Here is a 14,080-nt window from a genome sequence, read left to right as displayed (position 1 = left end):
TAGACTAGTTACTGAGGCACTAATGAGTAACTAATCAGTGGTGGTTAGGGTTAGGTAGATTCGTTCCTCATTAACTACTGTCATTTTGTGTACCTTATTGCAAAGTGTTACCTAGAATGATTTTATGGGGTGATTTTACCCTTCTTTTCCGTAAAGCACTTTGAATTACCTTGCGTATGACTTGTGCTCTGAAAATAAACTTACCTTGCCTTTTTTACACGAGTTAAACTAATGCAACTGTACAGTACTTAAATTAGACTACATGGAGAAATGACACTGTCGCCATCTAGCGGCTTCAAGCTGCTACTACTACTGGATTACAAAGATGGCAACCAGGTGGGGAATCTGCAGCGCCGGCAAAATCAGTAACGACTTTACCGTGGCCTTGAAAAGTCTTCCTCCTGAAGACCACCAGGTATTTGTACCGCAGAATCCTGACACACAAATACTGAAGTGTAAGAAAAAAAGTAGGAGGCAGAGCGACTCGAAGTCCCACTCGGTAGCCTCAGGCTAAGCGTCAGCCCGTACATCACGCGAAGTCAGCGAGTGTGTACGCGCACACCTATAATCAGTCAGACACGATACAACCCAGAACATTCTTTCAGCACCACGAGGTTAAAGTATTGCATAAACCAATGATGTTAAACTGCAAGGACGATTGCCTGACTGAAGTCCAAAGTGTGTTTATTTAGCACTTGCTCTTCCAACATCTCATTGACTCAACAAAAGTAACTCTAGGTCAATGAAAACAAGTAGAGGTTGCTGCTGTTTTGACCATTTTGCATTACTGATCACAAAATGGCTCAAAAACATTGAGTCATGAAAACCATTGGTTCTCAAATGGGAGTACTGGTACCACGCAAAATGGGAGCGAGCGTTCGGGTTAAAAAAAATGTATAAATACGTGTTTGGTATTGAATTAGTTAATAAATGAACTATTTTTGTAGTTATAGCATAGAAAACCTGTTTATGACTTTCAAAACACAGTTTTTACCATTATGATATCCTTGTAGACATGAAATAACATCCTATAGTCACCTTTACACTCCTATTGTTCTTTGTTTACGCCACATTGCTCAACTGTAATGCGCAGGCTAGGGGATCTCTACAGGGACATAAGGGAGGACCACTGCTCATTGTATATTGTAAGCTACCGAGCTAACTAGTTAGCCTCCACTTTATTTATTCTGAAGTTAAGAAAGTGTTTCAAACAGAGTGGGCAAGAAAAATACGACAATATTTACAGTGTTTACATGCGCAGTGTACATCGTCTTCATCCACTGTGGAACACATACACAACAATGGCCAGGCGACAGCGCGCAGTGATACAACGGGAGAGAAAGTAACGCAGAGCAATTGTGAGGTCTGATTTTTTTCGAAGAGGCATTTTTGCTACGTAAATGTATACTCTTTTGAACACATATTGTTTTGAGAATTCAAACCCTTTACTTATGTGACCAAAACAGGCTGATTGTTGAGCCGTGGAGGTGTGGGGGGTCTGTAGACCGCTACAGATGAGCACTATTTAGAAAAGTAGTAAATCAGATGGTGATGCTACAGCGCTGTTCCTTACATGTTTTTTTTTTTCCAGCCCAAAATGCTTTTCTCTGGTTCGAGAGTACATAGCAGAAAAAATATATTCCACTGACTGAAACTATGCTCTTCCCTTGTAAAGTTGATGAAAACCTTTTAATAATTATAGTTATTAAAAGGTTTTAATTCATAATTATATTTATGAAAAGGTTTTCATCAACTTTACAAGGGAAGAGCATAGTTTCAGTCAGTGGTTCTCAGCCTGTGGAATATTCTGCTACGTACTACCAAATCACTAACAACAAAACTATACTTTGTTGTTCGTGATTTTTATTGTATTTTTTCAGTAATGATGGTCCTACATCATGGCAATAACATAACATAACATTATTTTCATTTTATTAATTTAATTAAATGAATTAACGTAATTTTATTAATTACATTAAATTAATTAATTCAGATTTGTGCCTTTTTGAGTCAATGTTTCAGACCTTTTGCTAACTTTCTTGTTAAACTTCCCCAAGCATGTCGGCTTTAAAAATCCCACAAAAATGCCGCTGCTGAGCCGTAACAGGATACAGGACACATTTTTTGACCAACTGTTCCTTTTAACAGGTTGCTGCAGTTGCTGCCCGCAAGCTGGAGGATGCGCAGGAGTTTGCAAAAAAGCACAGCATCCCCCAAGCGTATGGCAATTATGAGGAGCTGGCCAGAGATCCAAACATCGGTCGGTGTTTGCGTCAGGCCTGTTGGGTTAAACCGGGACAGTTGGCTTATCTTGTAAAAAAATAAAATTAAAAAAAAAATCAGTGACAGACGAAGTGTTTGTTTGTAGATGTGGTGTACGTTGGCGTGATCCACCCCTGCCATCTGAAGGCATGTTTGCTCTTCATGAACGCCAAGAAAAACGTTCTGTGCGAGAAGCCTCTGGCCATGAACGCCAAGGAGGTGAAGGAAATCCTGGCCTGTGCCACGAGGAACGACGTCTTCCTCATGGAGGTGATTACGCTTCTCGTGGCTTCACCGCAAAGGTTCCAAAAAGCGCGTTACATTACTCATATTAGTAATAATAATAATGATATGCTGAACTGCTGCACACAAAACAGTGTAAATTTGTCAAACATTGCACCCCTTCATTTCCCCTTTAAACATAACTAAAGTTAGCTTAGCATGTTTGTTTCTTTATTTCTCTCAAGCTGCTGAGCCTCACACTTTGAGGTCGGGCATGAATGAGCTTTAACTTCTGTCTAAGGATCTGTGTGTTTTGGCTGGCTGAGTACCAATTTGCCTGCAAGTTTTTTATCGACTATATTTGAAATATCGGCAACAATACGGTAGCAGTAACACTGACATTCATGTAGATGTTTTTTAAGCGGGAAACCTTTGAAAAACCAGCTAAAAATGGACTATGAGCGTCATGTTGAACACTCCTGCCATTATTGCAAACATCATCTTTTTGGTTTACGCACCTTATGCCATGTTCAAGGCCGTGTGGACCAGATTCTTCCCAGCCTCAGTGGAGATCCGCCGGCTGCTGGAGGAAGGCGAGTTGGGCGAGGTTAAGATGGTGAGGTCCGACTTTGGCGTTCCGGTGATGCATGTACCGAGATCCATGAGCAAGGAGCTCGGCGGAGGGGCTATGCTAGACCTCGGCGTTTACTGCTTGCAGTTCTCAATCATGGTATACGGTGGAGAGAAACCCCAAAGTATCCAGGCCACGGGGGTCTGTGCAGAGACTGGTACGAAAAACTTCAATGTAGCTATGAAACATTATCCAGTGTATTCACTGTGTATGTGTTTTAGGAGTGGATGAGACTGTGGTGGTCACTCTGAAGTTCTCCAACGACAGGATGGCCGTGTTCACGTGCTCCTCGGGACTGCAGCTCTACAATGACGCCAACATCGTGGGCACCAGGGGCAACATCAGGGTCGGTTATCACGCATGTTTAAACATGTACACACCACCGTCCTGCATGCTCTACAAACTAGAAATAGCACTAGATGAAGCAATTTCAGTAGAAATTGCGTGTGAATGTTGAACTGAAATATAGAAAGGATGTTGAAACACCCTAGAAGAGTGTCGAAATGTATTCGCCAACTGAGGATTGAACCACACACCTTCAGGTTGGGAAGACGACCACTCTACAACCTGAGCCATGCCTCCATGCACTGAATGAGCAGAATTAAATTGTTAATTCATTTTTAGTGGGAAAAATGTCACAGAAAATATTTTTACATTTTTAGAAAATGATGTTGATGGAATGGTTTGAAGCAGTTGAGAAATGTGGGAGCGGTTGACAGAAAAAAATGTTGGAATTTGAAATGTTGGCATGTATAGATATGTTCATCAAGGACTGAGAATCAAACCAGCAACCATCGGATTGGGAGACGACTGATATACCACCATGTCACCAAGTGGAATGTTACAGTCGTGGAAAATGTAAAATAATTTTTCACCAGTAGGGGTCACCATTTAATTTGTCAATTTATTTTTTGTGAATTTGAAATGTTGGAAAGTAAAAATGCAGACTGAATGTTGAAATGTAAATGTAAGTTGGATGATTACAGCTGGGTCAAGAATTGAACCAGCAACCATTGGGGCAGGAAACAATCACTCGACCTCCTGAGCAATGTCAACCTGTAGGAAAAAAGAGAATGTTACAGTAATGTAAAATGATTTTACACCAGTTTGGGAAATTTAATTTAGGTGTATACTGTACATATAAGCATGAAATTACAGTAAACGTGTGAATTCCTGATAAATAGCCAATGTGTCCTGAAAGAGCGGAACATTTTGATGTTGGATTGGTTTGAGTCCAATAAAATCCAATTTTATTTGTGTTGGAATGTGTTACTGTAACTCGCACACTTGTTAATTCAATTTGATTTGTTGTTGCGTAGATTCCCGCCCACATGTGGTGCCCCACATCCATAGAGGTGAACGGGAAGGAGAGCCACTACACACTTCCGGAACCGAGCCTGCCCCTCAACTTCATTAACAGCACAGGAATGCGCTACGAAGCAGAGGAGGTCCGACAGTGTTTGCTCAAAGGTATCTTGACAAGATTCGGGGGTGTTGACACGGGAACTGTTGTTTTTTGTGTTGCTGATGAAACAGTGTCCTTTTGGCCGACTGTGTTTTGAAGCTGACAAACAAACATTTCAAGTGGATTTTGTTTGCCAACGTTAACCCTAACCCAAACCCGTATCCAAACATAACCCTAGCCCACACAATTCCAAACTTTAACCCAAAAGCGAAGCACTAAACCAAACGTTTACCAAACCCTTAACCCTAACAAACCCTAACCCATTTCCTAACTCTTGCCTTAACCTAAACCGTAGCCCTAACCCAGGCCTTTAACCAAACCCAAACCCAAACCAAACGGTAAATAAGACCTAATAAACCCTAACCCAATTCCTAACCACTAGTGAGGACAAGTGGTATAGAAAATGGATGGATGGAATTTCTAATACAGGGTTCGGTAACCTTTACTATCAAACGAACCATTTTGCCCCTTTGGCCACTAAAGAAAAATTGTCTGGAGCCGCAAAACATAACGGCACATAAACCTTTAAAAGTTATAGTCTGTCTTAATTTCACCTGTTACAACAGAATACAACAAACCTAAGTAGAGTGCGCATGTGTGACCGATGCCAACTAGTGGGGTTGTGATAGTAGGTTGGTTAAACCTCACTACCTGACGCCTCAAAAAAAATGTGCAGCACAGTGAATTGACAGCCTCTTACTTTTAGCTCGCTTAACTTAACTATCAATCAGTGGACTTATGTGTTTGGCCTGTTCGAGTCCGTGTGTACATTGCTGGACTACAGGAATGACCTCAGTTATACGTATAGGTCTTACAAATAAATTAGTACTTTTCAGGAAAACGGGGGCTTGTTTTGAAATTGTCTTCCCACTTTTTTTGTTGTTTTTCGGCACATATCAAGCCTATACAGTAAGTATGCCAGCATTGTTGACAGAGAAGACAAAGGATTCTGTCCGTGCAGGGTGGGGTAAGACGTGTCTGTCATGTCTCAAAGAAGGCAGCCAGGCAAACACCGGCTGCCCCGTCCTTCCTGGTGCTCATCCAATCGCCAGTCAGAACTCAGCCATGCATTCACGGTCTTACAGAAAGTCCGATGTTTGTAACTCTTCAAAAATGCACATTTTTCTGACTCCGATGTTAATAAAAATATTCAAGCATTGCGAAGGGAGCTACAACAAGGAGCCTAAAGAGCCGCATGCAGCTACAGGGCCGTGGGCTGCCGACCCCTGTCCTAACCCCTAGCCTTAACCTACAGTAAACCACAGCCCTAACCCAAACCCTAAAGCAAACCATACAGTAACCCGACTGCCACCCTAACCTAAACAGTAGCCCTACCCCAGTGGCGGCTGCTGGTCTTTGAAACAGGGGATGCTCATTGAGGTCTCCGACATGCATTTAATATCATTTTAGCAACGCTGTCTGCTGCCATCATGGCTGGGCTAAATAGCAAGCTCCTCCTCCAACAGAGGCGATATGATTTAATGAACCATCGAACGTTGAAATTATGTAGTTTTATAAAGTTCAAGTTTAGTGGAGATTTACCGGAGCGTTCGTGCTGCTGCAGAGGGACGAGTGATTGTGTCAGAGAGCAAAATGACTCAACAGCAGCTTAATTCTCAACATACTCACAAAATTAAGTGCATTATAGCACATTTGGGATGAATGCAATTTTAAGTCTACACACCTAATTTTAACAATGCATATGCATATGCATAATAATAACAATGCATATTTGACCAAATATTTCATTGAATTTAAAGGGAAGGTTCAGCTTGCCTCGTAGTCAATGAGCAATTGTCACTGCCCTAACCCTAACCTAGCCCAAATTCTAAAACACACATTCACTTATCCCCTGCAGGTTTAAAGGAGAGTCCGGTGATATCGCATGCTGACTCTCTTCTACTGGCTGAGGTGGAAGACGAAGTGCGCAGGCAGGTGGGCGTGGTCTACAGCCAGGACCACAGCTAACTGTGCAACAAGAGCAAAGGAGTGAAAGATGATCAAATGATCAAATGATCAAATAAAGCATTTTCCGAAAAGGTTTAGCCACTCATGTCTTCTACATCCATCCATCCTTTTTCTATACCGCTTATCCTGGACTGGTCGCCAGCCAATCGCAGGGCACAAATAGACAAATCATTCACACTCACATTCATACCTATGGAATATTTAGAGCTGCCAATTAACCTAACATGCATGTTTTTGGAATGTGTGAGGGAACCGGAGTACCCGGAGAAAACCCAGCCACCGTGCGGCCTCTTCAACATCAACAGGACATTCATATTCTCTTTTTAAGCTCATTTAGCTACATGAGAGGGACAACATATTAGGAGCAAATACGTGGAAATGTAATGTGTAGTGAAGAACTGGGAAATGGTGGTTTGCATTTGTATTCCAATGAACCCATGCAGTGACGGGCACAATAACAAGAGTGTCAATCAAAACTAAGCATGATTATTTTTTTAAATGCAGGATTCTTTTTAATCAGACCTCATTTGCTTGTATCTGATGAGGAAAGTGAACTGCTGGACTGCTTCTGGTTTCTTGGATGTTGCAACACATGTGTGTAATCTGCCCGTGCAATAACGCCTCCCTCTTTGGCATACTCTTTAACCCACTAGATGCCAGTTTAGCTTCTTTACACACTCTTTTCTGTATTTGTGGTTATTCTAAACATGCATGCAAAAGGAGTTATATTTTGAAATATTCCACTGCCAAAATGCTCATGTTTGCAGCTCTAATGAATGCACAGTCCCGAGGCCAACACTGGAAAGCACAAGTGGAAAAACCCCAAATGGTACAGGTACAGTATATGATGAAATAGGAGGCTTGAAACTTGACACTGCACTTCCCGACTGTCCCACAGAGATCCAATTGAATTGAATGTAAGCTGATTACGTTTTTAAAGTAACCTGAATTTCCAGTTGTTCCTGACTGCATGACGATCCGGTAGGCGTGCAAACACAAGTCGCACAAGTGTGTCTATCATTTAATCTGCTGCTCTCAGTGCCACTGGATCCACACGCTGTGCAAACATGGCAACCCGGTGGGGAATCTGCAGCGCGGGCAAGATCAGTCACGACTTCATGGTGGCCCTGAAAACTCTTCCACCTGAAGACCACCAGGTATCTGTACCGCAAGATGCTCAGACACATGCATAGGAGCCAATGCAACCAAGTGAAGGTGTTTAGTTTTGTACATATGTACCTACTTTATTTGTCATTTGTTTTTGCAATGTGCAAAAAAAAAAAAAAAAAATCAAGATTTGGACAAAAAATAATGTTGCTTCATAATTTACTTACCATTTTAAAGCAGCTTTGTACTGGTCTCACAGAAGTGTTCAAATGAGGTGGAGGACGAGGTTATATATTTCATTCTATTTAAGTTATTTAAAAAATCATGCTCACTGCAGAGAGGTCATTAAAAAAATCAAGTCAGCATTTATTGTGAACACCATTTGTGTTAAATACGGTATACACCACGCCGAATCCCAAACATGCACAATGGGTGACATGTGAGGTGAGTATGCTGGCCATGTAAGAAGTGGGATGTTTCCAATGCACGTGTTGCGGATCAAGTGGTCCATAGTGGCAGTGATGTTCTGGTATGGGCAGGCGTATGTTATGGACAAGGAACACAAGTGCATTTTATTAATGGCGTTTTGAACGCACAGGGACTGACGAAATCCTTAGAACCATTATTGCGCCATTCATCCACGACCATCACCTCATGTTGCCGCATGATGATGCACGGTCCTATGTTGCAAGAATCTGTACACAATTCCTGGAAACTGAAAACGTCCCAGTTCTTGCATGGCCAACATACTCACCCGACATCTCACTCGTTGAGCATGTTTGGGATCGTTGTATATGCTATTTGAGGCAAATAGTGGTCAAACCAGCTACTGACTGGTTTTCTGACCCCTGATACAGTATGAAGTTTGGAGGGTTTTTTTCCCGATATTTCTTAGTCCCATTTATTTTATTTGTGTATTAACTAAAAAACATTTGTGGTCTTACTTTTGATCTGTATATGCACCCTATCCTTCTCCAGGAAAAGCTCTGATACTTTGTTGTAAAAGTTTGATCACCTTCTGGTGAGCTTGGATGTTTAATCCTCCATTCATTCATTCAGCCAGCAGAGCATAAAAATACTGTATCTTTAATGCGCATTGGACTTGCTGTTCTCCAACTGATGCTGCGTCTGTCAAAACAAAAAAGCACTGGCTTTTCCTCTCTATGGAAGGACAGCAGCATCCTTCAGGATGAGGAGAATACTGTAGCTGCATCCGTGCATGATATTTCTCTGTATTTCATTGCCCGATTAGGATAATAATGATGTCACACTTACGTTAAAGACATTAGACGGACTGTAGAAAGTCATGGTGTATAATAAATGTTTCTATAGCATTATATTATTAGTGACATGCTAATTCACTGAGTACACTCAGATGGTAGGCTGGGCTTCTGGAGTAAGCCGAGAAGAGATGCCCACGGCAGCCTTAGGTTTCTGGCTTGTATTTGATCTGGAATCATGCAAATTCAGTGATTTTTTTTCTTAAGGAAATGGTAAAAACGATTGGTACAGTACAAGAAATATATTCATAATACAGTTAATTGGCAAATTTATATTATTATTTGCCTCCTCTGACCGTACGTCACTACTACATAGAATACTGTGTATAGAAGGCTGACCTTTTCATGGATTTTAAGACTATTTTAACTTGTGATTCACAGGCTGTGGCTGTTGCCGCCCGGCGACTGGATGATGCGAAGCAGTTTGCAAAGACGCATAGCATCCCTCGAGCGTATGGAACCTACGAGGAGCTGGCCAGGGATCCAAACATCGGTCAGTGTTTATGTCAGGCCTGCTCGGGTCTATTTAGTGGCTTTTTTTGAACAGGTTCTTTACAGTTCCTTTTTTTCATGTGTGTGTGCAGATGTGATATACATCGGCACCATCCAGACCAACCATCTGAGCTCCTGCTTGCTCTTCTTGAACGCCAAGAAGCCTGTCTTGTGTGAGAAGTCTCTGGCCATGACCACCAAGGAGGTGAAGGAGATCCTGGCCTGTGCCAAGAAGAACAACGTCTTCCTCATGGAGGTAATTATCAGTTCCATGATAATTATGAGGGCCACTTTGATATTTTGTAAAGCAATATGCTAAGATGTTTAATACATATTATTAGTATGAACTTCGATCTTTGCTGTTTTTACTCGTTTTTGCTGTTTTTATTTTCAGAATATATTTGAACTTTCTTCTAAAAAAATCTTTGTAAATTTTGTTTTCGTAATATGACTTTATTCCCATAAAATTATCATCATTTCCCCCACCTAACTGTCCAAAATGTACAACTTTATTTTGTTTTGTTTGTTTCTCATAATAGCACAACTTTTAAAAATAACATATTTTTTCTTTAATATTTAAACTCTATGCTACTAAAATGATGATTATTTTTCCTCATATTTTGAGCTTATTCTCGCATTTTTTCCCCCTCATTAAAATGCCAGTTTTTCTCTTAATATTTTGGCTTTATTCTGGTAAAATTACTTTTTTTTTTCTTTTCTGCTGCTTTTTCCCCCCCAACTATTTCAACTTTCTTTCTGTACATTTTCTGCTTGTAAGTATGCCTTTATTCCCATAATATTTTCACTTTATTCTCGTAACATGACTTTTTCTGTAACATAATTTTCCAAAAATTACAGCTTTATTTGTTGTTTTGTTTGTTTTTCATAATGTAAGACTTTAAAACTGTAACGTCTCTCTTTAATGTTTCAACTTTATGTAACTAAAATGCTGTCACAATATTACGACATTATTCTCAGAAAATTACAACTTTTTCTCATTAAAGTACAACTTTTTTCTCTTAATATTTGGACTTTAATCTTGTAAAATTACTGCTGATTTTTTTCATTTTTGCTGGGTTTTTTTCTAGTGGACAGAAGCAGCACTGCGGCGCCATCCGGCTATGTTGCTTGTTCTCCAATGAACTGCTCTTCTGGCAGTAATGCATTACGGGTATATGACGAAATAGCTGCTGTTTGTTATTTTAAACTCATATTGGTACATGTAATGGATATTTCAAAGGGGCACTTTTCAGTGTTAAGTTGCTGTGTGATGAGTTTACTGTTGTTTGTAAGATGACACCGTGAGTCAGACTGTTATATTGGGAAATGACGTCCTGCAACGTGCAATGGGTTGGCAACGTCATGTGAGTTTTTTCGTAGCACACAATTGGCTCCTGTCAAATAAAGAGCTGTGTAGTCCTCATAGACTCGTACGCGCCACAATATGTCATTTTATGACGTGGACACTTGCGGCTTATATGCCGGAATTTAGAGTACAAATTAAAAGTGAATCTTTCAGTCTCACAAGATTTCCCAAGGTCTCATGTAATGTCACACACGCTTACAGTTTCATCTCTGGATTTTTGTGTTTTACCTTCTAAATGCAGAACACTGTTGTGTGTGTTTCAAGGCCATCTGGAGCCGATTCTACCCGGCCTACAGAGAGATCCGGCGGGTGCTGGCCCAGGGCGAGATCGGCGAAGTGAGGATGGTGAGGTCCGAGTTCGGCTTGTCCGTGCTGCCTCTGCCAAGGTTGGAGCTGAAGGAGCTGGGAGGAGGAGCCCTGCTAGACATCGGCATCTACCCGCTGCAATTCTCCATGATGATATATGGAGAGAGGCCTCAGAGCATCCAGACCATGGGGAAGTGCCTGCCTACTGGTAATGGAAATAGGATTTCTAGTTTTAGTCATCATGATCCATTTATTTGACACAAGTATGTGTTTTAGGAGTGGATGAGACCTTGGTGGTCACGATGAAGTTCTCCAACGACAGGTTGGCTGTCTTCACAAGCTCCTCGGGACTGCAGCTCGCCAATGATGCCATTATAGTGGGCACCAACGGGTTAATCCGGGTAAGTTGACATGATTTGTTTGAACTTGCCTGCAGCCATCCGTATGTTCCATGTAAATTCCAGTGAAGCAAAGCTGCAATCATTGTTGAAAGACAGGAATGGAGTTAGACGTGGTGCAGTACATTGTTTTTTTTCATTTAGTTTCCACATACCATCATTCACCTAGATCCCATCGCACATGTGGTGCCCTGAGACCATAGTGGTGAACGGCAAGGAGAGCAATTACCCTCTACCGGAACCCTACTTGCCCGTCAACTTTGTCCACAGCACGGGGCTGCGCTACGAAGCAGAGGAGGTCCGACAGTGTTTGCTCAAAGGTAACATGGCAGACAACAAAAAGTTTGCTACTGGGGTTGCGGAATTCAATGGATTTTTTTTTTTCAGTTGAAAACGTTGAGTACTCATCACGTAGGTATTCATGATAAAAAAAACAATAACATTTAGTATCATTAACAGGGACAATCGCTGTCCAATGAAAAGCAGCTATCTGCCTCAAAAGCGCTAACTTTCAAATGTCCTGCACGCAATATAACCTCCTATAAGTATGGAAACTCCGCCTCACCTAACACACGCACAGTAGTTATGTCTGTTGTCTGCTAATAATAGCGATTGACAAAGTTTAGCTACTCACGTTAGCTATCATTAAATGTACAGCCTATCATGACAACAGCATGACTGAAAATTGTTTGCTTCAACCAGTCATCTTTTCGGAACAACCGACAATTTATTTTCATAAATTTTTTAATGCCGTTTAATTCATAATTGTGAAAAATGTAGATTTGTTTTCTTCAGTGCGTCTTAATCATATCCTTTGGTTGAAAAAAAAACAACATCTTCAGCCGGTGACACACAGCGGATTTGCTACATTAAGCTAATTTGATTCACACGGCACATCTTATTACACTGGCGCTGTACAACGAAAAGCAGGTATCACCGAATGTTTTTTTTTTTTAAATCCCAAAAAACAACTAAATAAATCTCGTTGGGTTTTGGTCAACAACAGAAAAGGCACTACAGTAATACCTTGTTTATCGCGGTTAATTGGTTCCAGACACGACCGTGATAAGTCAATTTTACCATTATTAGATTTCCCTAGACATAAAATAACAACCCCATTGTCACCTGTATACTCATATTACCCAATATAGTAGATATAAGAAGAGAAAATAGCCATTTAAGACATAAATAAGACTTGTACGTGCTCATGGTTGTTTCAACAAATCTTACCAACGTGTGGGCAAGAAGTGACGTCGATGGTTCATTGTTTAGTTTGAGCTGGAGTACGGTCACAACAGTAACCCATATTATTATTATGACAATTTATGTTATTACTGTGCCTGTTGTGAGATAATTATAGCGACCAAGTATGGTGCGTGTTACTAGTGACACCTAGTGGCCAGTAGCCTACACTTCATCATTGTCTCTCGCCTTAAACTGGATTTGTATTTTAGTTCATTTAGAACATTTTTATGCTTGAAAATGTTTACTTTAGGCCAAGAATAAATAACATTTGCTTAAATATGCTTTTTTTTTTTTTTTTTTTTACTAATAATAGGCCGTAGTCACCCACGTAACAGCGAGCATTTATTAATTAAACCACGAGGGACAACTGACTATGGGAATTTAACATGTAGCATTTACACGGCACACTGCTTACCACAGCGTCATTATGCAGTGAATAACAATTATCTCTAAGTTCATTTTTTTCATCCAAAAAACAGCTTTTGGCTAAAAAGATGAAAAACAAAACCAACGACAACAACAACACACGTTTAAAGTTTCCCATTCACATAGCAAACTACTTCCTGTATCGCCACTGTGCAATGAAAAAGCATGTATCTCCACATGTTGTGAGTACAGTATTTTTTCACTCTTTTAAGACAATATGGGGATTTAAAATGTAGTGTTCCCTCATTTATTGCAGGGGATAGGTTCCCCAAATAGCACGCAATTAAGTGAAATCTGCGAAGTAGCCAACTGTTTTCACCGTAGCGTTTTTGTATCCTTGTTAAAACATATTGCTCCCGTCGTCATATTTTCCTCCCTCTCGTCCTCCTCCTTGAACGGAAGATTCATTAATTCCGTAATGGTGCCCTAAAGCCGTTCTTCTTCTATTGTTTATTGGTGCAAGCAAGCAGCTCACACGTTTAGCTCGTTTGCTAGCGATGGTGATGACTACAAATGTTGTAAAAGGTTGTCAAATGTGTACAATTTTGCTATTTTAAGTACATTACTGAGTGAGAAACCCTATTTGGTAACTTGATGTGCCACTGTCACTACAAGGAAGTTGAACCATGTGATTTCTCCCTGCCCAACAGCGCAGGAGGAAGAACATTTTAAATGGAAACAAAAAAATAAATAACCATGTTACGCATGCGTGCGTCTTTTGTCCGCTGCAGGTATGAAGGAGAGTCCCCACATGTCTCACGCAGAGTCTCTTCTACTGGCTGAACTCAAAGAGGAAATCCTCAAACAAGTCGGGGTGGTTTACGACTAGAGCTAACTTGTACTTTCCGGAGGTGTCAATGTCTAACACTTCTGGATGTTGTACTGATTGGAATAAAAACACTTGCCCAATGA

At 40.7% G+C, this 14,080-nt stretch overlaps 2 protein-coding genes across 2 annotated transcripts; both read left to right on the top strand.

Annotated features, from left to right (window-relative positions):
* The first annotated feature begins 290 nt into the window (after positions 1-290).
* LOC129178048 (trans-1,2-dihydrobenzene-1,2-diol dehydrogenase-like) lies at positions 291-7,176 on the top strand. The gene is made up of 7 exons (XM_054769745.1): positions 291-415; positions 2,149-2,260; positions 2,369-2,532; positions 3,020-3,272; positions 3,337-3,461; positions 4,435-4,585; positions 6,439-7,176. Exons 1-7 carry the CDS (start codon positions 326-328, stop codon positions 6,546-6,548), a joined length of 1,005 nt encoding a protein of 334 aa, XP_054625720.1. The 5' UTR covers positions 291-325; the 3' UTR covers positions 6,549-7,176.
* A 133-nt stretch (positions 7,177-7,309) lies between these two features.
* Positions 7,310-14,080, top strand: LOC129178047 (trans-1,2-dihydrobenzene-1,2-diol dehydrogenase-like). The gene is made up of 8 exons (XM_054769744.1): positions 7,310-7,383; positions 7,588-7,705; positions 9,317-9,428; positions 9,520-9,683; positions 11,058-11,307; positions 11,376-11,500; positions 11,667-11,817; positions 13,900-14,080. Exons 1-8 carry the CDS (start codon positions 7,325-7,327, stop codon positions 13,995-13,997), a joined length of 1,077 nt encoding a protein of 358 aa, XP_054625719.1. The 5' UTR covers positions 7,310-7,324; the 3' UTR covers positions 13,998-14,080.

The sequence above is a fragment of the Dunckerocampus dactyliophorus genome, chromosome 3, assembly GCF_027744805.1.
Source record: "Dunckerocampus dactyliophorus isolate RoL2022-P2 chromosome 3, RoL_Ddac_1.1, whole genome shotgun sequence".
Lineage (NCBI taxonomy): Eukaryota > Metazoa > Chordata > Actinopteri > Syngnathiformes > Syngnathidae > Dunckerocampus > Dunckerocampus dactyliophorus.
This window is presented reverse-complemented; position numbering and strand designations above follow the sequence as displayed.